Source organism: Homalodisca vitripennis, chromosome 3 (assembly GCF_021130785.1).
Source record: "Homalodisca vitripennis isolate AUS2020 chromosome 3, UT_GWSS_2.1, whole genome shotgun sequence".
NCBI lineage: Eukaryota > Metazoa > Arthropoda > Insecta > Hemiptera > Cicadellidae > Homalodisca > Homalodisca vitripennis.
In genome coordinates, this window is record NC_060209.1 from 191,663,027 (window position 1) to 191,686,410 (window position 23,384).

The 23,384-nt window shown below is 32.8% G+C and overlaps 1 protein-coding gene across 1 annotated transcript in view; it reads left to right on the forward strand.

Moving 5' to 3' along the window:
• The window catches only part of LOC124358529 (regulator of telomere elongation helicase 1 homolog), a 76,289-nt gene that overhangs the window by 25,516 nt on the left and 27,389 nt on the right, over nt 1-23,384 (forward strand). Inside the window, 5 exon segments of the mRNA XM_046810827.1 lie at nt 14,969-15,069; nt 15,071-15,145; nt 15,361-15,615; nt 19,097-19,210; nt 23,116-23,343. Of these exon segments, the coding sequence (XP_046666783.1) occupies nt 14,969-15,069; nt 15,071-15,145; nt 15,361-15,615; nt 19,097-19,210; nt 23,116-23,343 (773 nt within the window).

Consider the following 23,384-nt stretch of genomic DNA (forward strand, 5'->3'; position numbering starts at 1 on the left):
AGCACACTGGTACTGTACTAACAAGTCTCTCGTCTTCATTCTCCATTTCACAAAATTCAAATAAAATATATAGTAAAATTCAAAAAGAAACCATCACAGGTCACACATTTAGGCGCACACGGATTATTACAACATAAAAACTAAACACAATAAGGCGCACACGGTGATTTCGTCCAAGCACTACAAACACACCATCGGGCGCTCACGGAGGAATCGTCCAGTCACGCACGGAAGTAGACCTCATACTGACACATTTTGATAAATAAAAGCGGGAGGCTATTGTTTCGTTTCCCCGAAAGATGCTCGTGAAGTACACTGCGGGAAACGACTGCCGACATCAGAAAAGTAGTACTATTTTTTAATAATAAAACATACACGGAGGAAAACTCCGTTTAGCGCCCGATGGAGGGTTAATATACTGTACAGTTACACATTTTAATCACTCACTGACTTAATAACATAGATCACAGTGAATATGGAGAGTTTTCTGTTTTTTACTATAGCCATCCAGAAAAAAAAACAAATACACACAACATGTCACTGTTGAGAGGTAGGTATTAGTTGTTTCTTGGTCCTAGCTTGTGCAAGCATATCTTTAAATTGGCCGTGCTCGCTTATGCGTTGACGAATTTCATTGGTAAAAGTACCGTTAGAGTTGTTATAAGTATTTCAAAATAGTGGGTATCTTATAAATGTTTTATAACTGATTTAATACAGCTGATGCCTATCAAAAGACAAAATCTTTGCTGCTCCCGGCTTGTGCAAACCTACCTTTAATATGGTCATGCTCGCTTATGCATTGATAGATTTTGTTTAATTAAGTACCTTTGAAATTACAATGAACTTTTTCAAATACTTGGTGTCTAATAAGTTTTTCATAACTATATTGGTTTTTGGACTTAAAACATTTTCAATAGACGCCATTTTGTTAATATTTAAGAAAATAACACATTTTTTTTCCTCTTATTGGTTCATACTTATGTGTTAAATTTGATTTCTTTAACTTAACTGATTTTAGAGATAATAATTTATTAAAAAAAAAAAATACAAAATGGCTTATAAAAAATACAAAATGGTTGCTAGCGGTTAAGCAAGACATTTCTCGACTTGTGTTCATATAACCTTCTTTGTTTGAAACGATGAGTACTTCACCCACAGAAATAATAACATGTTAATAAAAATAATTATTAAATAAAATAAAATTTAATAAAAATGTTTCATATCTTATATATATAAAAAATCTTGAGTCACGATGTATGTTGCCAATAAACTCCAAAACGACTGAACCAATTTCAATCAAATTTCACATGTATCCGTAATTTAGTCTAACTTAGAAGATAGGATAGTTATTATCTGAATTATTCGCTTATGTCGTGAATATAAACGAATAAAATGAAGAAAAGTTTTCAAAGCGCCTGCACATTATAACCTGCAATTACGAGATAGATACGTATATTAAACAGTGAAACACTATTTGAAGGCGCTAAGTTATGATGTATAATTGTCTAAACTAAATTTTTGGTTGAACTTAAAGGTTGAGTGGTAGACCACTTTGTAATAAAATACATTATGCATGTACAATACCTTTTTGACATATTTTCTTGATTGTGACATCAAGGTAAAATCTACATCGGGGTTGGAAATATAATTTACTTCAACCAGAAATGCTCATACGCGGGCAAAACTTACGAAAAAGCGTGCGAAGCCGCGGGAAACAGCTAGTATATATATAAATGCGAATGTTTGTTTGTATGTTCCGTTATAACTCTGGAACCAATGCACGAAACATCGTGAAATTTTGTACAGTGATTCTACACGTTCCTGGAAGTAACATAGGCATACTTTTAGAGAGGTATTTGGTCCAATTTTAATAGTTTATTTCATTAATTTTTTAATTATAAATTGTTGTTGATGTTGGTGTGTTTTATATCGGATCCGACAGACTGCGCTACAACACGTAATACAAAGCGAACTGATACTTAACAGCTGATAATACTTTCAGCTGAAGTTCATCAAAGAGGCAGAAACATTTGTTTACATTTAAAATTTAAAACATTTTTATTGTAAAGTGCTTGATCAGTAGTGTTTTTAAATTCAGATTGCATCAATGATCAATAAACTATTTAATTCAAAGAAAATACTATTAAACGCTATTATGAAAACAACCTCATTATACAAATCTGTGAATGTTTGCAGATAAGGTAATCAAATTTGGTTACATCGAAGGTAAATGAAAAGAGCCAAAAGAAGACACTTTATGATCGAAACTTGGTTTCTTTGATACATTTTCTTGAAGGCACACTCCTAAAATAATACTGGAAATATCTTAGACAGAAAATTAATTTTAACAGACCGAATGTGATTCTTTATAACCTAATTAGTTTACCGAGATTCATCCTTATACAGTAACTGTTCTGAATAACTTATCAACACCTAGCAAAAACCACGAAAGATAGAGGCAGGAATATGATACATACCTTCATAATGCGCCCAAGAGGCTCACGAAGGAACGACTGTCAATTATCTCAGCAATGTTTAGAATGTGATAGAAAAAGAATAAGTGAATATAGTGTACTGTTTTCAACGGGAAATTGCGTGCGAAGCCGCGGGAAACTGCTAGTTTCATATAAACGTCAGAAAAATGTCAAAGTACCAACTTTTAGAAATCGAAACATTTTTATCATAACTTGTTGCTACTTTAACCCTTTTAGTGCTAAGGGGTCTGGCGCATTGCCATACCCAAGAGTGCTAAGCATTTTAGTGGATAAATGCAGAGTTTTAGTAAATTCCTTACTATTTCCTTATTTGATGTCATATCTTGTTACTTGTTTTTTTGTATTGAAGATAAATAACCAATAAACGGAAATAAATACAAAAAAATCAATTTTTCTATATTTTGATTGTTATAAAAAAATTTATTTTATTTTTTCACTTTGGATTACAATTTTAGTATGTAAACAATTTTATATTATTTTTGTGATGCTACCATCGGAAATAGCAACTAAAACCAAACAAATTCCATATATTTTATTTTATTTTTACAAAACAAATAAGAAGTGTGGATGAAATATAAAATAAGTTGTCCGCGCCAAATTTTGCCCTACATGTAATGTTTTAAATGCTCAAGAGAAAAATTAATACACTTACTATTATTAGCATAAATACTTTACTAACTTTATTATTATTTATAAAAGAAGAAATTCAAGCACAGTTAACACTTTTTTTTACCTAAATAATTGTTTTATTCAGTAATAAAACTATAAAAAAGGTGAAGTAATTTGGCTTACCCTCTCTTATTGAATGACCACTAATAATAATAATAATAATAATATTTATTGTCATATTAAGTTTTTGCACTCATCGACAAAGTCACTTTACAGCCAGTAGCCAAGTCAATAAATAAATACATGTTTACATACTAAAAAATAAGTCATATGTAAACACATCCATGAAATATAAACAATTATCCTTAGTTAGCTTTAGATATAATTATAAATTAATATGGGATACAGCAAAAAATTCATCTACAGAATAAAAAGGATTGTTTAGAAGCCAATTATAAAATTTATTGCAAAACACTTTTTTAGGGTATATATTTATTAAATTACGTAATTTGTTGTAAATTTTTAGTGAAACAACCTGGTGACTATTAATGGTTTTATTTAGTCTGCAGAAATTGATTGTAGTAAGCCTACTTGCCTTACTCCTAGTATTGTAGCTATGATCAGCATACTTAATATTGTTAGGGTATTGAAAAGTATACAAAACTAAGTCATATATGTATAAGTTGAAAATAGTTTGAATTTTTATAAATAAAGGTTTACAATGTTCCAAAAAACTAACACCACATATGATCCTGATTGCTCTTTTTTGTAAAATTAATATTTCATCTATCCTGCTGCAGTTTCCATAAAATATTAAACCATATCTAAAAATTGATTGGAAATAAGAAAAATAAGCGGATCTAATATAATTTGTTTCAATACAATTAGTAAGCTTTTTTAATTAGAAAAATAACCCTAGATAATTTTGAGCTAATGCAATCAATATGAGAACCCCATGTTAAATTTTTATCAAAACAAACTCCTAGAAATTTTACTTGATTTGAATATTTATTTAAATTATTATCAATACCAATAGCTCTTTAAGTAAAAATTATGTTTTGGGTTTTATCTTCATTTAAAAGAAAACCGTTTGCTTTAAAACCAATCCGATGCCTTATCCAGAGCACTTTGTGCCAAGATATTAAGCTCATCAATGTTTGAATTAATGTTGAGGAAAGTGGTATCATCTGCATACAATATTGATTTACAGTCAATAAAAGCAGGAAGGTCATTTATACTAATTAAAAAGAGAAGAGGACCTAAAACCGATCCCTGGGGGACACCATATTTAATTGTAACTACCTGTGACCAATCACTATTCACTAGAACCTTCTGCTTCCGCTAAAAAGATAAGATTTAAAAAATTCAAGTTGCGTGACTATTAGCCATGATGAGAAGTTGTTTCTTGATCGAAGCAGCTGATGTTGATACAGATTTGGGTGTATGAGTTTCTATATATTTTTGTTTGACATTTTTACAGGATTTTTTATTTAAGAAGTGCGATGTCTGGGTGGGTTTATTATGTAAAATGACTATTTCATTCTCTCTTAAATCATCTTCAACATCATCTTCTATTTCTAGAATTTTAAAACAGTTATTGCTTGTCAGAGTATGGTTTTTTGTGGGAGGTGACATGTGTTTTATTTCTTTATTCAAGAATTTAATTTTGACCTCTTTGAACTCAGAGTCCTGCAAGGGAGGAAAACAGTGGAGACATTTTTTATTTATGGCTGATTCATTGAGTTCGTCAATATTATCTTTAAGTTTGAAAATAAGTATTTCTTTTTCATTTAATGCTTTTTCATATTCTTCCAGTTTAGTTACAAGTTCTTCATTAATGTTGTATTCTGTATTTTTTTTATTTTTATTTTCCTCTTTTGTCTGGGTACTAATTGAAATGCACACTTTTGGAGACAAGTAATTCAGTTCCTCTGAAATATTATTTTTTAACTTCATATACAGCTCAGCCAGCTTCTCATCTTTCTGAGAATTGTATTTTCCAACAGCTTTATTTGACCATTGAGACTGGCTATCTCCTTTTCAAACTTTTGACTCATCTCTTCCGCTTCTTCCTCTGCCATGCGTAGGGACGATTCCATTTTTTCCTTTTCGTACTGTAGTTGACTATTTATTTCAGATACATCATTCATGCTTTCTTCGGCAGGATCATATGAGAAAGTCTCTTCTTTATTTTCTCTAGTTGAATTTATGTTCTGCATTTGATTCTGCAAAAGATGAGTCTTGGCTTCCTCTAGGGCAATTTTTAAAGAAGGTGTAATCCTCTTGTTTGGTAACGTTTCTGTTTCATATTTGTTGTAGTCAAAGACATCTCCCTCTTTACACACCGCAGTGTCACTTGTACCGAAAAACACAACATGATATTTATTGTTCTCAACTTTGGCAATGTAAGCCGGCCAGGGTTGATATCCTTTTACTTTTGCAAATACGATTTCATTAATTAAAAACATTTTTTCACTTTGATTTTGATTATATTAATACTGATAATAGTGCAGTAAATATTTACATCTACAACATAAAGTTAAACAATTTTTTTTCTCCTCTCGCCCTTATTATTACTTACATATAACAAGTTATTAATGTTAACAATGCTTACAAGTTAACAATGTCTTCTCAACAATCAACAATAAAAGAAAAAAAAAATTAAATCACTATTTTATATCAATAAGCGTTCAGTACTACATGTAGTATGTAAAATACAAAGACAAAAATATTATAGCTCCAAGCAGGATTTGAACCTAGTTCCCTGTCTTCAGTCACTATTCAAGAGCAAACATTCTACCAGTTGAGCTACTCAGCCTTGCTTATCAACTTGTGTTCCAGCCAGTATAAACAACACTGATAAGAAGATTCACTGTTCAGACAGGTTCAGTTGTTACTGTCAAAAAATAGTCACTGATAAAATAATCATAAAAATGTAGTCTTACACCAAGGTTTATCAATATTATAAAATATTTTAAACTTGAATATTCTTTTAAATAAAATAATGTTAATTTGAGTCAAATGAGTTAAAATGAAACTTCAGTGGTTTTAGGCTAAATTGTCACAAAAACTTTGAACAAGGTATACAATTAAATTAAAGTTGTAGAAATGAAAACTTGTCTATTCCATACTTGCTTGATGATATAATGATGAATTAAACAACACACATGGACACATTTATACACTCTAGTAATAAAAAACCACCAATTTAATTAAAGGCTAAAGAAGACTACATGGTCTTGTACACTAGCAGACGACTCCATGGATGCATACTGTTGGATTACACTGTGAAGTTACTGTTCATAAACATTAAATTACTCAAATAAAAAGTATAATAAAGATATTTACATAGTTACACTGCACATAATGTGACTCAGGTTCATTGTTCACACGTGTGACGCTGGATACACTAAGGGTGCAGTCCTTTGTCACACTGATCGCAAACAAACACTGATCGCCGTTTGATCCTTTCTGTACTGCATGCCTTACATAGTCTTTACATCCTTCCTGGTAATTTTTTTATTCCAAATAATGGTCTTGTTGGCTGATTGATAGGACCAGGATTCATCGCACTTTTATGAAGCAGCCACTCATTTCCAAGCTCATGGACAATTGCCTCGGTATATTTTAGACGCGACATGGGTTTTCCTGGTTTCACATTGTCCTTATATAGAATGTAAGAGTTGAGAATCATTCTTCCCATTATACTAAAAACCACTTTCTTCCATAGCTTGACTGTTCGACGTTCATCTAAATATGCATAAACCATCATATCAGAAACATCAATTCCTCCCATGTACTTGTTGTACTCAAGTATTACATCTGGCTTTTGAATGATTTCCTCTTCTCTCTGGTGTCTCACTTTCCGCCTCACTTCAGTCGTGGTTGCTTTTGATGACGTTGAAAGCAATAATACCTGCTTCTTTTGACTCTTTTTATCTCGGTGTCCACATAAAAGCATGTAACCGTTTTTGAAAAATTTTGTGACACCAGCAGCAAATTTTGATTTGAGACCATCAGGGATCCCTTTCCTATTCATTCTAATGGTTGAGGTGTAATAAATTCCAAGATTATACAGTTTCTCTGCCAATGATATGGATGCGAAAAAGTTGTCTGTAAAGATATGAAACCCTTTATTCAAATAATTACCTATTATCATGAGTTTTTTTACAATGACATATCCAAGGCCAAACTCCCGTTGCTCTCGTTTCTCTTCATTACTGACACGAGCTCCTTTGTATACATAAAATGCAAGAACATAATTGACAACAGAGTCGCACAACATCCAAACTTTTACACCCCAGCGGTGGTGTTGCTTTTTTGGCATATACTGCTGTAATACAGTATGGGATTTTGTCCCAATGAGAGACTCATCAATAGATAGCTGCTCATGAGGAGTATAGTAATGCCTAAAGAGAAAGAGAATGTTTGCGTGATCAACAAGGGGCTGAAATTTTCCACATGGATCGTTTGGGTTTTGGGCCAATACATCATTATTGACAATGTGGAAAAACCGTAAAATCAATTGAAATCTGTCACGTGGAAACATCTGTCTGAACCAAGGTGTTGATGTAGATGGCAAAGTGGACCAGTAAGAAAATATTGTCGGCTTCCTTACAATGCCCATATTGATAATGCATGCAATAAAAGCTTTCATTTCTTGAAGTGTCACAGGGAGCCATTTTTTCACTCTTGAATTGTCTTTATATTCAGTGCTGTGTAAAAGTTGAGTAGCATACCTGTTGGTTTCCCTTACAAAACTGAGCAAGAGTATCTGTGTAAAAAAAGATTAAAATACGAGATTGGGGGTGAATCAGATGGTGGCATATGCTTTGGACCTGGCAGTTCTTGAAACCTAACTGGACCAAGGGGGAAATCATCATCAGGTCCAACTTCTACCCAAACATCTTCAGTGTCACTTCCTTGGTCAGAATAATTGTTTAGGCCTACATTAGGTGGATTATTTATAAACACAGGAGGTCTATTATCTTCAGAAGGAACATTATTTACATTATTATCAAGTGTATAACTATCATTTGTTTCAAATAGGCTACTACTTGAACCTTGATCAGTTAGGCCTAAGCCTATTTTATCTCACATCTTTTTTCTTTCACATTTCTTTTTTTTAAAGGCAAGGACTTACCAGATTTCCGTATTTTACATTTTTGGGGGGTTGATGATACAATACGATCACTTAAAAATTCTGAATCCGATGATTAGGATGGTTCATAGTCTTTGTCTTCGTCAGAATCGTCAATTTCACTTGAAGAGGATTTGTGAATATCTTCCATCAGATGTTGGGATTTCGTCACTTTCCACATCATTCTGCTCATAAAAACTAAATGGTTCACTTATAAATGAAGAATCACTGATAATTCTGCTGCTTTCATTGTCCAGAACATCTTCAACAACATTCCGTAATATCTCATCATCACCTGCAATGTTCTTATTAGACATAGTTTATAACTTAGTAAAATACAATACACACGGAAAACACAAATGAAAAATGAAGTAATGGAATGATTTGTAATAGTAATGAAGTAGTATTTCACAATTATTATAACACAATTTAATGGATAAAATAAGAGAAAACAGAGTAAACAAAGCACAGCGTCAGTTCGCTTGCAACGTAAACATCCGAACTAACCTCCTTTTTATTTCACGTCAAAGACGTATAAACAGCTGGTCGTCGTCGGCAATAAAATATACAAATATCGTTACTCTATGGCTTTTGGATGAACTGTCATCATTTTCAGCCAATAAATTGCATAAACTGAACCAATATATATATATAAAAAATATGCTGCGTCTACAACGTACCAGAGTATTTAAATTGCCCATTGTTATAAGACTGGTCCAATAATTTTCATTGCTTAGCATTTGCAAAACAGCATCTGCTAGGTTTTCACTAGTCTGGGTTTGCTTTTAAAAGATAGAATTCTCTCTTCAACAGATCAATTTTCTAGAACACAATGTAAAATAAAACTGAGTTGGTCAGTTTGTGGAGGATCTGGTGAGCAATCAACAATCAAGTTGTAGTATTTAGACGATTTAACAATTTTTGTCATGAAACAGACAATTTGTTATGGGTTTAATCATTAAACCCCATTTCATTTTTAAAATTCAGGTATGTACGTGTACCACCAAACAATGTACAAGGTGCTCAGAATATGGAGCCCAAAACTAAATAATTAATTATAACTGACCAGGTGAAAGGTTAGCCACGCCTCACATCATTTTAGATAGACCCACAGTGATTACACTTTAAAGTTTGCTCCTGTGTTTTAGTTAAAATTTATGTGGTTTTTTTTTAAGAAAGTATATTAAGTTTTTTTACACCAATCTGTGAAGAAAGTCGGCTTGGTTTGAGTATCAGGTGACATTTTTAACAAAAATAATAACAGTGGAGAAGTTATCATAGAAAACTATTTTAATTTTCCAATAAGAACAAGATTATTGCTTAGAGATAAGGGGGATCTTTATCAGCGATATTGATAAGGAGGACCTGGCTGGCAGGAATCTTGACCTTTGTACTGCTGTGAGTTATGGACAACTAGATCATCCTTATCTCTCAACTGTCAAGCTCTCTGTTGCTTGATTGTAAATAAGCAGACTAATAATAAGTGTGTTTCATGAGTAAATAATATTAAAATTTTTAAAACTATTATTATTGTTTAAAATTTTATTATTGTTATTATTTTTATATTTATTGTGACTTTATTCATACTAATATTTGTTTAACTAAATACATTATTCCTATAGACTTGTCATTTGCACTTATACACAAACTAGAGAGTTTATATTATTTATCAATACAAAGAAAAGGAAAAATAGTAAAACATCCCTGTGGAATATGTATGAAAAACATTACAAAAACGTCTCATCTATTCTTTGTCGTGGTAGCTGTTCATTGTGGCATCACATAAAATGTCATTGGTGTGAATAATTATGAACTCAATAAAATAAGTGAACACAAATCAGAATGGATTTGTGAAGTTTGCTTGTCTAACTCAAATATTCGAAATGGGACAACACGGTTTTAGTACTATTGCATCCCTAGAAGAAGATGACCTTAAAAATAAATAATGAAATTAACAAAACTCTAACAGAATCAATAGAAAGTCTTAATTTAGTAATAAATACAATAAATAAGGATTTAGTTGACTCTAATGTTGAAATAAAAAAAGGTTATTAAATGAAAAATTCATATCTTCAATCACTAATACTCCAAAGAGAAGAAGAGATAATAAAATTGCAAAAAAGTGAACATAAATCTATGGAATATTTTAAGACATCTTCCCCCATCAGTTAAAGAATCTTCCAAAACACAGAAAAAGACAACTAAAAAAAAATCTGCCACCTAGTTTTTCAATTCCCCTTAATAATAGCTTCCAACCTCTGGAGTGTGTTGAAAATATCCACTCTATCGACAATTTAAAAAGCCCCCATTTCAATATCACTTACTGGACCTTCTAAAACTCGACACAGAACTAAAAGTAAAATTCAAAATAACAAGGTGATGAAGGACACAAAAAGTTGATCAAAATAAAATGGAGAATAAGAGTAATGTTGGTGGCGGACAGTCATGGAAGATTTTTGGGACATATTTTACAAAATAAAACTTGGTTGTGAATACAAGGTAACAGTAGTGAGTAGTTCTGGAGCACCATTTAATTATGTTGCAAAAAATCTCCTAGAACTGACAGAAGATTTCACTTTCAATGACCAGGCTATATTTTTGGCTGGAACTAACAACATTGATGACATTGGTAATTCATCCAACAAACCCAATAGTTTTGATTATGAAATCTTCAGTAAAGTTACACAGATTACAAATTTAAGTTTAATAAGCATCCCTTTTAGGTTTGATAAACCATTTCTGAACGATGCAATCAGGAAAATAAACAATAACCTTAAACTTATTTCAGACGGTTTAAATGCGGGTTCTTTATTGATTTAAGATCAATGCAGAGACATCATCATACGAAACATGGGCTTCCATTTTAATTTATCAGGAAAACACCATCTTGCACATATAATAACCGAACATCTGAAAAAGACTGATATTAAAAAAACGTCAGATGAACAGACATTTGTAGATCCTATTAGTGCAAGTCAGAATGCCAGCAGTACTACTCATCAAAGTCTAGACCAAACAACAGACATTGTGGGTGAGCCAAAAGTTCTGTTTGCGGCAACGGATGATCTTCAGCTGATATTTTAATTCATAATCAAACACTGTCAGCCTCTTTGACATCTCTTGAAGATTTTCCCCCTCTTCCACCACCAGCTTTGATTAATCATAATGTTGTTCCCCTCTGCAAACAAAATCCACAATTACCCTATATGCTCCTCCCAGTTTGATGTAGCTAGTGAAAAAGTTACGAGTGTCTCAGAAAATTGTAACAAAGGTTCAAAACAATTTTTTTTAGACTAATGCAGGTAAATGTATGTTGTTTAAGAAAACAAAATATTGCAGTTAGAAAGTATATGTAAAGAAAAAAAATATAATAAACTTAATGTGTATATCAGAACACTGGCTGCTGAAACAAAATCAAGTAGATCTATTTGTACCAGAGGATTTTACTCCAGCCAGCGTAGTCTGTAGAAAAACTAGGAAAAATGGTGGAGTTGGTATTTATGTTAAAAATACAATACAATTTTCTGTTGTTGATGTATCTAAATTTAATTTTGAGTTAGATTTTGAAATATGTTGTATAAAATTAATACAAGAAAATATTTTGATTGTGAGCATTTATAGATCGCCAAATGGAGATATTAAACAAATTTTTTTAACTGTTTTGAGCATGCTGTCAAAAGGTTACTAATAAATAACCAGAGGGTACTCATAGCTGGGGATTTTAATATTGAAATGGGTAATAGTGATAATGGCAATTTGGATTTTTTCTAAATTTAGTAAACATTCTCAGATCATTTAATCTTTTTATTACAAATAATCAACCTACACGTTTTTAATTCCTGCATTGACAATATTATTGTTAATTTTAATAAAAGGCTATTTACTACTACACTTGGTGAACATTGTCTTGCAGACCATGTACCCCTTTTTTAAAAAATGTTTTCCACAAAGCACTTACAGAACAATCAAAACATGTTGCAAGCTAGTAATGGTTTTATTAGAAGGCACAGTGATGAAAAGTCTGGATCAGTTTATTTATTATTTAAAGAAAGAAAAAATTGGGACATGATAGAAGATTTTAAACAAAATAAAATTGACATTAAAACACTTTTTTATAGTTTTTTTAAAAAATTTGTTGACTTATTATGGCAACTATTGCTCACCTTAGTAAAAAACCTCAAATAAATCACGGTCTAATAACACTAAACTTGTCAAGTGGTATACACCGGGAACTAGCCAAAACAAGAAATGAAATGCTTGCATTATTCACAATTTATAAAAAGTTTGAATTTAAGGGGGTCAGAGCAAACTCAGGCAGCTTATAATGTATATATTCAACATAAAAAAAAAGGTATAGGAATGAATTAACACTAGCAAAAAAAAGTTGCAGTTGAGCAGTATATTAGTAAAGCTCCTAACCAATGCAGGGCTGCTTGGAAGGTTAGAAGGATTAGTTATGAACACTCACCTACACACAGTCAAGATGTAAATTTGGATCCTGAGGAATTCAACCAGTATTTCATAAACTCAATTAAAGAGCTTAGTGAAGGAATTCCCCCCAGCCACCATAGTCCTGATTACTTTCTGGGAGAACGAATGATTGATCAAAATTCATTTGTTTGGCTAACAGTTACAGCCGAAGGATGTTATAAAGGCTGTGTCAAAATTCTCAAATTCAAAAGCTATGGACTATTATTGGCTGTCAAATTTCATTATTAAAAAGTACTATTGAATATATAAGTGAACCCTAGCGATAATTTTAAAATAACTGCATGAATGAGGGATTTTTTTCACCTTTACTAAAGGTGTCAAAAGTTACTCCAGTGTTTAAGAAAGGTGACAAAAATTGTGTACATAACTATCGTCCAATCTCAATTGTCCCTATATTTTCTAAAATTTTTTGAATCAATTATGTACAACCAGTTGAATGGCTATTTTGAGTTTCATAATTTAATTTCAAAATAGTCAATATGGCTTCCGCCAGGGAAGATCTACACCTTCGGCTGTATTAAAATAATTGATCATACCCTAGAGGCTTTTGAAAAAAAGGATTCTCTTCATTAGTTTTATGTGACCTCAGTAAAGCATTTGACAGTGTCCTTGTTGATGTTCTTCTTGATAAGCTTTGCATTTTACGGTGTTGGTGATTGTGCTTTAAGACTTATTAAGTCATATCTTTCCAATAGATTGCAATATGTATGTGTCAGAAATAAATGCTCTCAAATGAAAATCGTGGAAACTGTTGTTCCACAGGGTTCTATTCTTGGGCCTTTTTTCTTTATCGTTTATATTAATGATCTTCCTAAAACCTCAATACTCATTCAGGATTTACGCTGATGATACCACCTTACTTTCTAGTCATCATAATTTAGACTGTTTGGCACAAATTACCCAACAATCTGAGGAAAAGGGCTTATGAATGGTTTGCAGCAAATAAGCTAGCATGCAATTTGGATAAAAACACAGTGTATTACTTTAAGCCTCAAACAGGAAATCAATTTGGTATCAGTCAAGCTCCTAGGAATTAATGTAGACTCAAAATTAAACTGGTCAACTCATATAGATACTGTCTGTAACAAAATCTCTAGAGTAAATTACTTACTTTTGGAAACTCAAAAGTTTTTGTTAGTCCAGAGTATTTAAGATTGGCATATTTTGTGCTTTTTCAGTCGCAACATATTGTATGGTCTACTTGTATGGGGTCATTTTCTTCACATGTCATTGACATTCTTGTGCTACAGAAAAAAGGCCTGTTCGTAATATTGGAGGAGCCAACCCACTTGAACACTGCAAACCTCTTTTTGTACAATTTCAAATTCCCACAATAGTAAATCTTTATATTTTTCAAGTTTTATTGTATACAAAATCTAATTTGAATCTTTTTCATACAAGACAGGAGATCCATCAATACAACACTAGGGGAAGGAATAAGATGATATATTGCCTCACAGACTAGCTAAAACTAAAAGCTCGTTTAAATTAAATTTTTTTAATAAGCTGCCTGATGATGCGGAGGAGACTTGTTTCCTTTAAAATATTTAAAAAAAAGTTATATGATTGGCTAGTGAAAAATCTTTTTTACAGCATTGAGGAATTCATGAATTGCCATATTAATGTTAGGTTTTAGTTTATAACTACTTAAATTCTTTTATTTATTGCTACATTACTTAAAATTTCATGTGAACTTTTTACAACACTTTTGTGTTAATGTAATTTTTTAGCTCTAACAATGTATGTAATTTTTAAAATGACTTGTCCTATTTCTGTAAAACAGATCAATGGAATAAATGATTCTTATTCTTATTCTTATCATCTACGCATTTCTCACGCACTCACAGTTGACGCAGGTTATGTACGTGTACCACCAAACAATGTACAAGGTGCTCAGAATATGGAGCCCAAAACTAAATAATGAATTATAAACTGACCAGGTGAAAGGTTGGCCACGCCTCACATCATCTACGCATCTCTCACGCACTCACAGTTGACGCAGGTTATGTTATGTGTACACCAAACAATGTACAAGGTGCTCAGAATATGGAGCCCAAAACTAAATAATTAATTATAACTGACCAGGTGAAAGGTTGGCCACGCCTCACATCATCTATGCATCTCTCACGCACTCACAGTTGACGCAGGTTATGTACATGTACCACTGAACAATGTACAAGGTGCTCAGAATATGGACCCCAAAACTAATTAATTATTAATTATAATTGTCCAGGTGAACGGTTAGCCACGCCTCACATCATCTACGCATCTCGCACGCACTCACAGTTGACACAGGTTATGAAGGAGTTGAAGCGTTCTGGTTACTCTCACGTCAAAAGCTGCCATCCTGGGCTCACGAGACCAGCTGTGTCTTCACCCAGACCTCTCCCAGGAACAAGGCTTCATGAAGGTACTTTAAACAATTATTAGACAGTTCATGGTGGTTTATGAGTTACGGTTATACCATTTAGCGTAGTTTTGCAAGAAGCGTAAGGTCTGCCCACTTCAGCATGACAGTTTGGAATTCCTTAAAGAAATGTTGCAATAGTGCAAGTATCTAGTCAATTAGTTTAATAATTTTTATAATCTCATAGAAAACAATTTCAGGCAGTTGAAATGTTGCAGGTGACAATGTGTCGAGCCAAGGTAAGAGAAAGGACATGTCATTTCTACAACAATTTCGACACCAACAAGATGGACAAGGGGTTCGCACCGCCTGAAGTGGTGGACATAGAGGACCTGGTCAAGTTCGGCAACAAGAGGCAGTGCTGCCCGTACTACTTGGCCCGTGAGCTCACCACTTCCGCTGACATCACGTTCATGCCCTACAACTATCTGCTGAACCCTCAGACTCGCCAGCAACAGCGTCTCGACCTCAATGTCAGTTTATTGTGTTATCACAATAATAACATTAGTAGACCTATGTGCATAAAGCAGATGTGTGGAGATGGTAGACAAGGTAGCTAATCACTAGGCAGGCTGTATTTTCGTTGTTTTATATTTAGGTAAGTAATGTGATCTCTTTATCGTGCTCATGAAGTGGGGTAGACTCAAGCAGTTCCGCGTATTAATCCTCAGTTATTTTTTATGTTAAATTGTGAGTGCACAAGAAAGCCTATAATTAAATACTCATATTGAAATGATTCGAAGTTCTGGTGAATAATGGATGTGCCCATCTGTTGATGGTGCAAACTGAAAAGGTCCGAGTTGCTTCAGTCCCAAGTTCTGATATGAAAACGAAATGGTTCGAATTATTTGTGCCCATCGGTAGTGTCAAATAAATAAATTCCAATTAATGTTGGATGATGGATCCCTCGGCTGTTGGATGCCAAATGTTAATGATCTTTTTTAAATGTAAACAAATTTACACTCCATGTTTATGATGGCAAAAGATGCAGTTCAATTGTAAACAGTAAGATACAACTAAAAATTTAGGAGTAAATTTATAATATTAATTTTTTTTACTTCAAACATATAAGTGCAAAATACTAAATTAAATTGGCTTCATATGAAAGTGTTTTTATCAACGTCTTATCGGTTATATTAGGTTACTAAAGTAAAGTAAATATGTCTTATTTTACCAGGCGAAGTTAGGACTAAGAAGCCCTCTCTAATACTTAACCTAGGGACCAACGGCTTATAGGTGACTTCCGAACCACCACCAACGGCCGGGCAGGCGGGCTGCTTGCAAGGACAGGATCGCTCTGCGGTCACCCATCTAAGCAGCAGCCACACTCGACGTTGCTTGATCCGGTTATCTTACGTTAACCAATGTACCCGCTACACTATGCCATTGGTTACTCACTTCTGAAGAATGTTAGGTCATTTCAATATACATCTACATTCAATCCTCCTGATGAATGTTACTCACATTGACTTCAATCCTCCTGATGAATGTTACTTACATTGACTTCAATCCTCCTGATTGATGAATGTTACTTACATTGATTTCAATCCTCCTGATGAATGTTACTCACATTGACTTCAATCCTCCTGATGAATGTTACTCACATTGACTTCAATCCTCCTGATGAATGTTACTCACATTGACTTCAATCCTCCTGATGAATGTTACTCACATTGACTTCAATCCTCCTGATGAATGTTACTCACATTGACTTCAATCCTCCTGATGAATGTTACTCACATTGACTTCAATCCTCCTGATGAATGTTACTCACATTGACTTCAATCCTCCTGATGAATGTTACTCACATTGACTTCAATCCTCCTGATGAATGTTACTCACATTGACTTCAATCCTCCTGATGAATGTTACTCACATTGACTTCAATCCTCCTGATGAATGTTACTCACATTGACTTCAATCCTCCTGATGAATGTTACTCACATTGACTTCAATCCTCCTGATGAATGTTACTCACATTGACTTCAATCCTCCTGATGAATGTTACTCACATTGACTTCAATCCTCCTGATGAATGTTACTCACATTGATTTCAATCCTCCTGATGAATGTTACTCACATTGACTTCAATCCTCCTGATGAATGTTACTCACATTGACTTCAATCCTCCTGATGAATGTTACTCACATTGACTTCAATCCTCCTGATGAATGTTACTCACATTGACTTCAATCCTCCTGATGAATGTTACTCACATTGACTTCAATCCTCCTGATGAATGTTACTCACATTGATTTCAATCCTCCTGATGAATGTTACTCACATTGATTTCAATCCTCCTGATGAATGTTACTCACATTGACTTCAATCCTCCTGATGAATGTTACTCACATTGACATCAATCCTCCTGATGAATGTTACTCACATTGACATCAATCCTCCTGATGAATGTTACATTGACGAAAATTGCTGTGTGCTTTCAATCATTACTCCTTTCTTTAAAAATGGAAAAACATTTTCACACACTTTACAAACATAGGGTTTCACACCTATGTGTGTCTTTTCGTGGGCAACTAGAGAGTGCTTTCCAAGGAATGACTTTTAACAAATAGTGCATTTAAAGGTTTGAATGTCTAAATGAACACTTTTATGCTTAGCTAGATCAATCTGTTTATAGTATATATTGTCACAGTCAGTGCAGGAAAGAAACTGTTACTGCACTTCTCACAAGGAAAGGGCTTTACTCCGTCGTGTCTTTTCTTGTGGTCCATGTCACTGCTCTTGAATGTGAATGATTTGTCACATACTTGACAGATGAACGGTTTCACAGCCGAATGAAATTGCTGTGAAATGGAATTAAAGTACTAAATAACTCACTATATTTATACATTAAAACTTTAATTCATTCACATCATGGTGCCTTCACTCTATTGAATTTTAGAGTATAAATTTATGTGTGATCTAGTTAGGTTTATGCACATGTCCTCGAGTAATTTCCCCTATAAATCGGTAGTTTAGTTTATAAAACAATAATACTTGGAGTCTATTTCAATTTTTATATAATATCGAAACAAAAATATGTTTTCAATATTTTAACTTTAAAAAACTGATTGACGTTAATATAAATCGGATACGTCCAAACTGCTCAAGATGCTAATCAAGAAGGTAGAGAGATGGAAGAAGCTTCCTTCTCCTTATAATCTCAAACCCATGCCAATATGGTAAAAATCAAATATAACTCTTTATAAAATATGAATTCATTAGTACTTTTTTATAATTTAACTATTTTAATCTATTCCAATATATAATAAATTCATATAATTTTTATATTTATGAAAATAACATTTTCAACTCATTTTTATGCTTATACATGGCAATTACTTGCAACTGTGACTACATTTTAACAATATTATAAATTGATTGTTTAAACATTGAATTTATTTATAAGTTAAACTTTGAAGGCGAAACAGCTGACTGTACAACTGCAATGAAGCAGTAACGTTTTGAAGTGGGATGATGAGAACCTTGGGCAGTAAGTCCTCCGGGAGATGGACAAGGACGAGACACACATCCTTAGGCAGAAAAGCACTGGACAATATCAAGCCTTGGTATGAGTAGCCCTGTAGATGGGCAGCTACAGCTTTCATCAGTGTGTAAGTTGAGCACATCTAGAGAAAGTTGGAGTTAATGAATCCGACAGACACAGGCTGCCCGCCTGGCATAACCTGCATGCCATAGCTGATGTATTTAAATAAATTATTCTATATATGTGTGAGTATAATAGGTTAACAATAATTTTCTGCTTAGTTGAGGGTTTTAATGAAGAAATATTGTAATATTATTTTTCCACTGAAAGATTTTAAAAAGTACGAATAATAATTTTCTAAGATTTGTTTCCAGATTCCAAAACTTTGGTCACACTTTACGATGGCCTGTACAAATTCCTGTTGCCTGGTATAAATAAATATGATAATGGGTTTTGTTATGGAGCAGAATGCAGTGGTGATACTTGACGAGGCCCACAATGTGGAGAAGATGTGTGAGGAGTCTGCTTCAGTTCACTTTAGTAGCACCGACATCGCTCTTTGTATTAATGAAGTCACTCAGGTAACTACCAACTCTTTTGTTTCAAACTAATTCAAGGTCAGTTCACTTTTATTGATCCAGGAGATGATTATATGGATGCTAAGAAAAATGTATTATGAGGAAAGTTACACCCTTGCATTAGTAGTAAAAATGGTCATTCTTAAATGTTTCCGTACTTCCATTCATTTGCAGTGACCATATCGATCAAAGTAAGTGAATGATCTTTTCCGTCTTTGTTGTTGATTGTTAGTATTTATGTTATCTTGGTTCTGTTTCAACTAAAAGGCTGACTTGATAGAAAATACCTTGAAAGTTTTGTTGAAAGTTGATGATCAATATCGTGAATAAGTTATTTATTCAAGTTAAATATCTTATACGTATTGTTTATCCATAAAGTAATAAGACTGAGTCACAACCAAAACATTAAATGCACACAGGCATTATATCAATGTTCTACTATTAACCCTGGACCTGGCCATAATTATTTTTCCCAAAATGACAGGCACTTTTTGTGATTTTGTAAGGGTTTTTTTTTTAATTTTAATCACTGCTCATCTATTTTTAAACAGACAAACATTTTAAAAATATCATTGTTTTTGAAAATAAAAGAAGTTTGCAACAAAAGAATTAAATGTTGAATCACTTGTTTTAATTTTTACAACAAAAACTGAAATAAAGGTTATACCTTTTTTAGGTAACAATTTTGTTTTCATTCAAAAATTATTTATAGGCCTATAGGAAGTACATTTATATAGGATTACAAAAATGTACAGCAATATATTTTTATCCTTATTATTTTCAAAGTCAGTAGGATCAGGCACAATAATTAATTTTCTAGATAATGGTTCATCATAGTCAGATAAAACTTTATCCATATCTACCAAACTAACATTATCCTTTTATTCACTACACTTTACATTCCTAATGCCACTACTGTTCACATTAACACTCATTGTGAAATGCAAGATAAATTATTTTCTCAGTAATAAAAATATTGAACATAGGCAATGTGCAGTTCCACAAAATTTATATCAATTCACTCAAAAACTTACACAAAATTCCACGTTTTTCACTTCACGAATTTATAAAACACTACAGTAATATTTATTTAAACAATGAAAAGTTTTGAACGTATAAATAAATAGCAACAATACACTAGTACTGACAATCGTAGTAATGCCAACCGGAAATCACTATGGCAACCAGACGACACGTAATTCTACCGACTATTAATCTACTAGTTGAGTAAGTGATTGTGCATCAGAAAAAAAATAAAATACTAACATCTTCAGTGACTATACTGTTGCTTAGAGAAGTTCTTTGATTTTCAAAACTTGGAGACGACGATAAAGTAAAAAATATAATAAACTTGAATGATGCTATTTTGACGCATCAGGCATTTTGGAATGTTCTAAAACTTAACCTTTTCAAACAACACTATTGTATACACATTTATTTGCTTACAGGCTACTGTAATGATGTTTCTGAAGCCAAGAATGCACCCTTTTCAATAACGACACATACGATCGTGTAGAGCGTGAACTCTACAGGAAATTTTGATAAAGCTTACAGTAATTTTTGCGTGTTCAGAAATCAGGTGAACAAATCGCAATCGTCCAAGTTAAAAAATGTTTAATGACAAATAAAATAGAATGTTTTATGGTACAATATGACACCTTGGATCTTTTACCTTTTAATTTACTTATGTTTTAGTTCAAACAATGTAAAAATAGACTTGCTGTGTAAGATCATATATAACATAGTTAATATGTCGATAATCACTTAAAGCCAGTTGCAGGGTTAACTTTATACTATTTAATTTTGGCATTTGTGGTACCACTAATAGATTACAAAGGCCATGGAATATAGTAATTCACAATAATATAAATATTTTATATGTTATTTATAGAAAGTTTATACATTTGGGTATTTAAGCACTTAAGTTTGTTTATTAATATTTCTGTAAATGTTAATAAACAAACTTAAGTGCTTTAAAATACCCAAATGTATAAACTTTCTATAAATAATATATAAAATATTTATATTATTGTGAATTACTTCACAATAATATAAATACTTCACTTATTGGCAGCATATTTCTCAAATATGTGATCCAATTCAAATCAAAATTGAGAAAAAAAGCAAGGCGTAAATTCTAAATTTGCACATTTTTAAGATTTTAAATCACATCAATTCAAAGTATTTAATAGGCTTGTATGACAATTTAAAATGCTTATGCATGGTTGAAATCTAGAAAATAAGATAAAAGAATTCCAAATGATACAATGAGATTGGAAACTAATCCAAGTTGGGTGGTGGGTAAAATATACATTATATAAACATATTTTATAACATAAATATTAAAATTACACTTTTTCTTTCATTTAAAAACTCTGTCTTCCTAAAAAAAACTGGCAATCCGTGCCATAAAACCACGCTTCTTATTTTAATAATTTTACTGTAGTCAAAAATGGCTGAAAGATCCATGGTCATTTTTATGTGCATGAAGATATGAAAATCAGTGAGCGAAAGTCTGGACTGTAAGATGAATACTTGTTGATTTGTCATCCATTTAAATTGGTATAGATTTTTAGTTTTGTGTGTAGTGTGATATCAAGCATTGTTACGTATAAACACAATTGTGCAGGAAGTTGGGATTCACAGCACTTCGCATTCCTGTGTTTTCAACACCTCATATTACACTTCTGAATGCGTGTTCAATGAATTCCTTCCATTTTATACCACAAAACTTGTCAGCATAAAAAATTAGTGGTTTTCCTTGTTTTGTATGGTGATAACATAGGTCCGTTACTGATCTTTAGGATTTAAGTATTTAACCCTTTAAGTGTCGAGTCTTTAATGGTGTTCTTACAGGTTACTTCTGGGTTCTGGGTTGCCGTGCTCAGAGCCTCCACAGTCAGCACAAACTTTAGCGATATTTTCATTCACCAAACTGCCATCAGAATCTCTTGAATTGTCACATTGGGTCGTTGTTGATAAATTGAGTTCCCATTTCGATCGCCATCATTCCCAGACAACTTACACTGCTGAGAATGCCTTACTCACAACAACGAACATGGATGAATCTAAAATTGATGAAACGGTCTTATTGTTACTGCAACTAACTCCTACCATACTGACTGAAACACAATCAAAATAGAAAATGAAAAAACTTGCAGTAGCAGCTTCAAAAACGCAACTGAATTAAACTAGAAAACAATAACGTTCTGTTTCTAACGTCCAGATAAAACTTCACCAATATGCTTTCATGATAGTTCCTTAGTTTACAATCAGAATGTAGTAGCAAATCAACAGCAGTACTTTGGATTTGTTTTAGTTCAAATAAACACTACTGGAGGCCAATGTGTATCATTTTACAGCTCTCAAGCGTTGTGTGGTGAAGCAGCTGTTCGAAACTTGTTATCACAGACATGGCAGTTAAGGGGTTAATCCAAGTTTCACCATCTTGTCTCTCCTTCATTATTATAACACATAATAAAACAACAACCATATATTGAGTTATGTTATCATTACAGAGAAGGAGATTTGTGGGAATTCACTGATAGGTTTAATTCCTTCCTTCACTACGTATGTTTGTTATCCAATTAACTGTAACAAAAATCTTTTTTAGCAATAATCTGTGATTCATACGTTATAAACCACGTCCTACTGTCGGTGAATATTATTTTGATTTGAGGAACGTTATGCTAATACAACTGTAGCCCATTTTGGAAAGCCACAAAAGAAGTGTTAGCATTCAGACAAGCTTTCTGCTATGACAGCTGGATTCTGACTGTAGACCCGTGTGGTGGACAGTACACACTTTTCAAACTGCTCTCTAATTCAATGGTTTTCTTGCCAATTAAAATTCTTTAAAGCTTAGTCATAAGGTTATTTAAAATGTAATTAACTCATAATTTTTTCAGGCAATGAAAAAGTTTAGTGACAATTTAAATCAAGAATCAGACGGAGACACAGAGATGGATTTCAAAATGGAAGATTTGTGTTTATTGAAGACAATGTTTTTGGCTCTAGAAAAGGCTGTTGATGAAATAGAACTGGATACTGTGAAAGAAGAGGGCCCCAACAAGGGAAAGAAGGCAGGGAGAACATTCCCAGGATCGTACATATTTGGACTACTTGGCAAAGCTGAAGTAAGCATTGATTTTATCTGGTTTTGGTTCAAACAGTATTT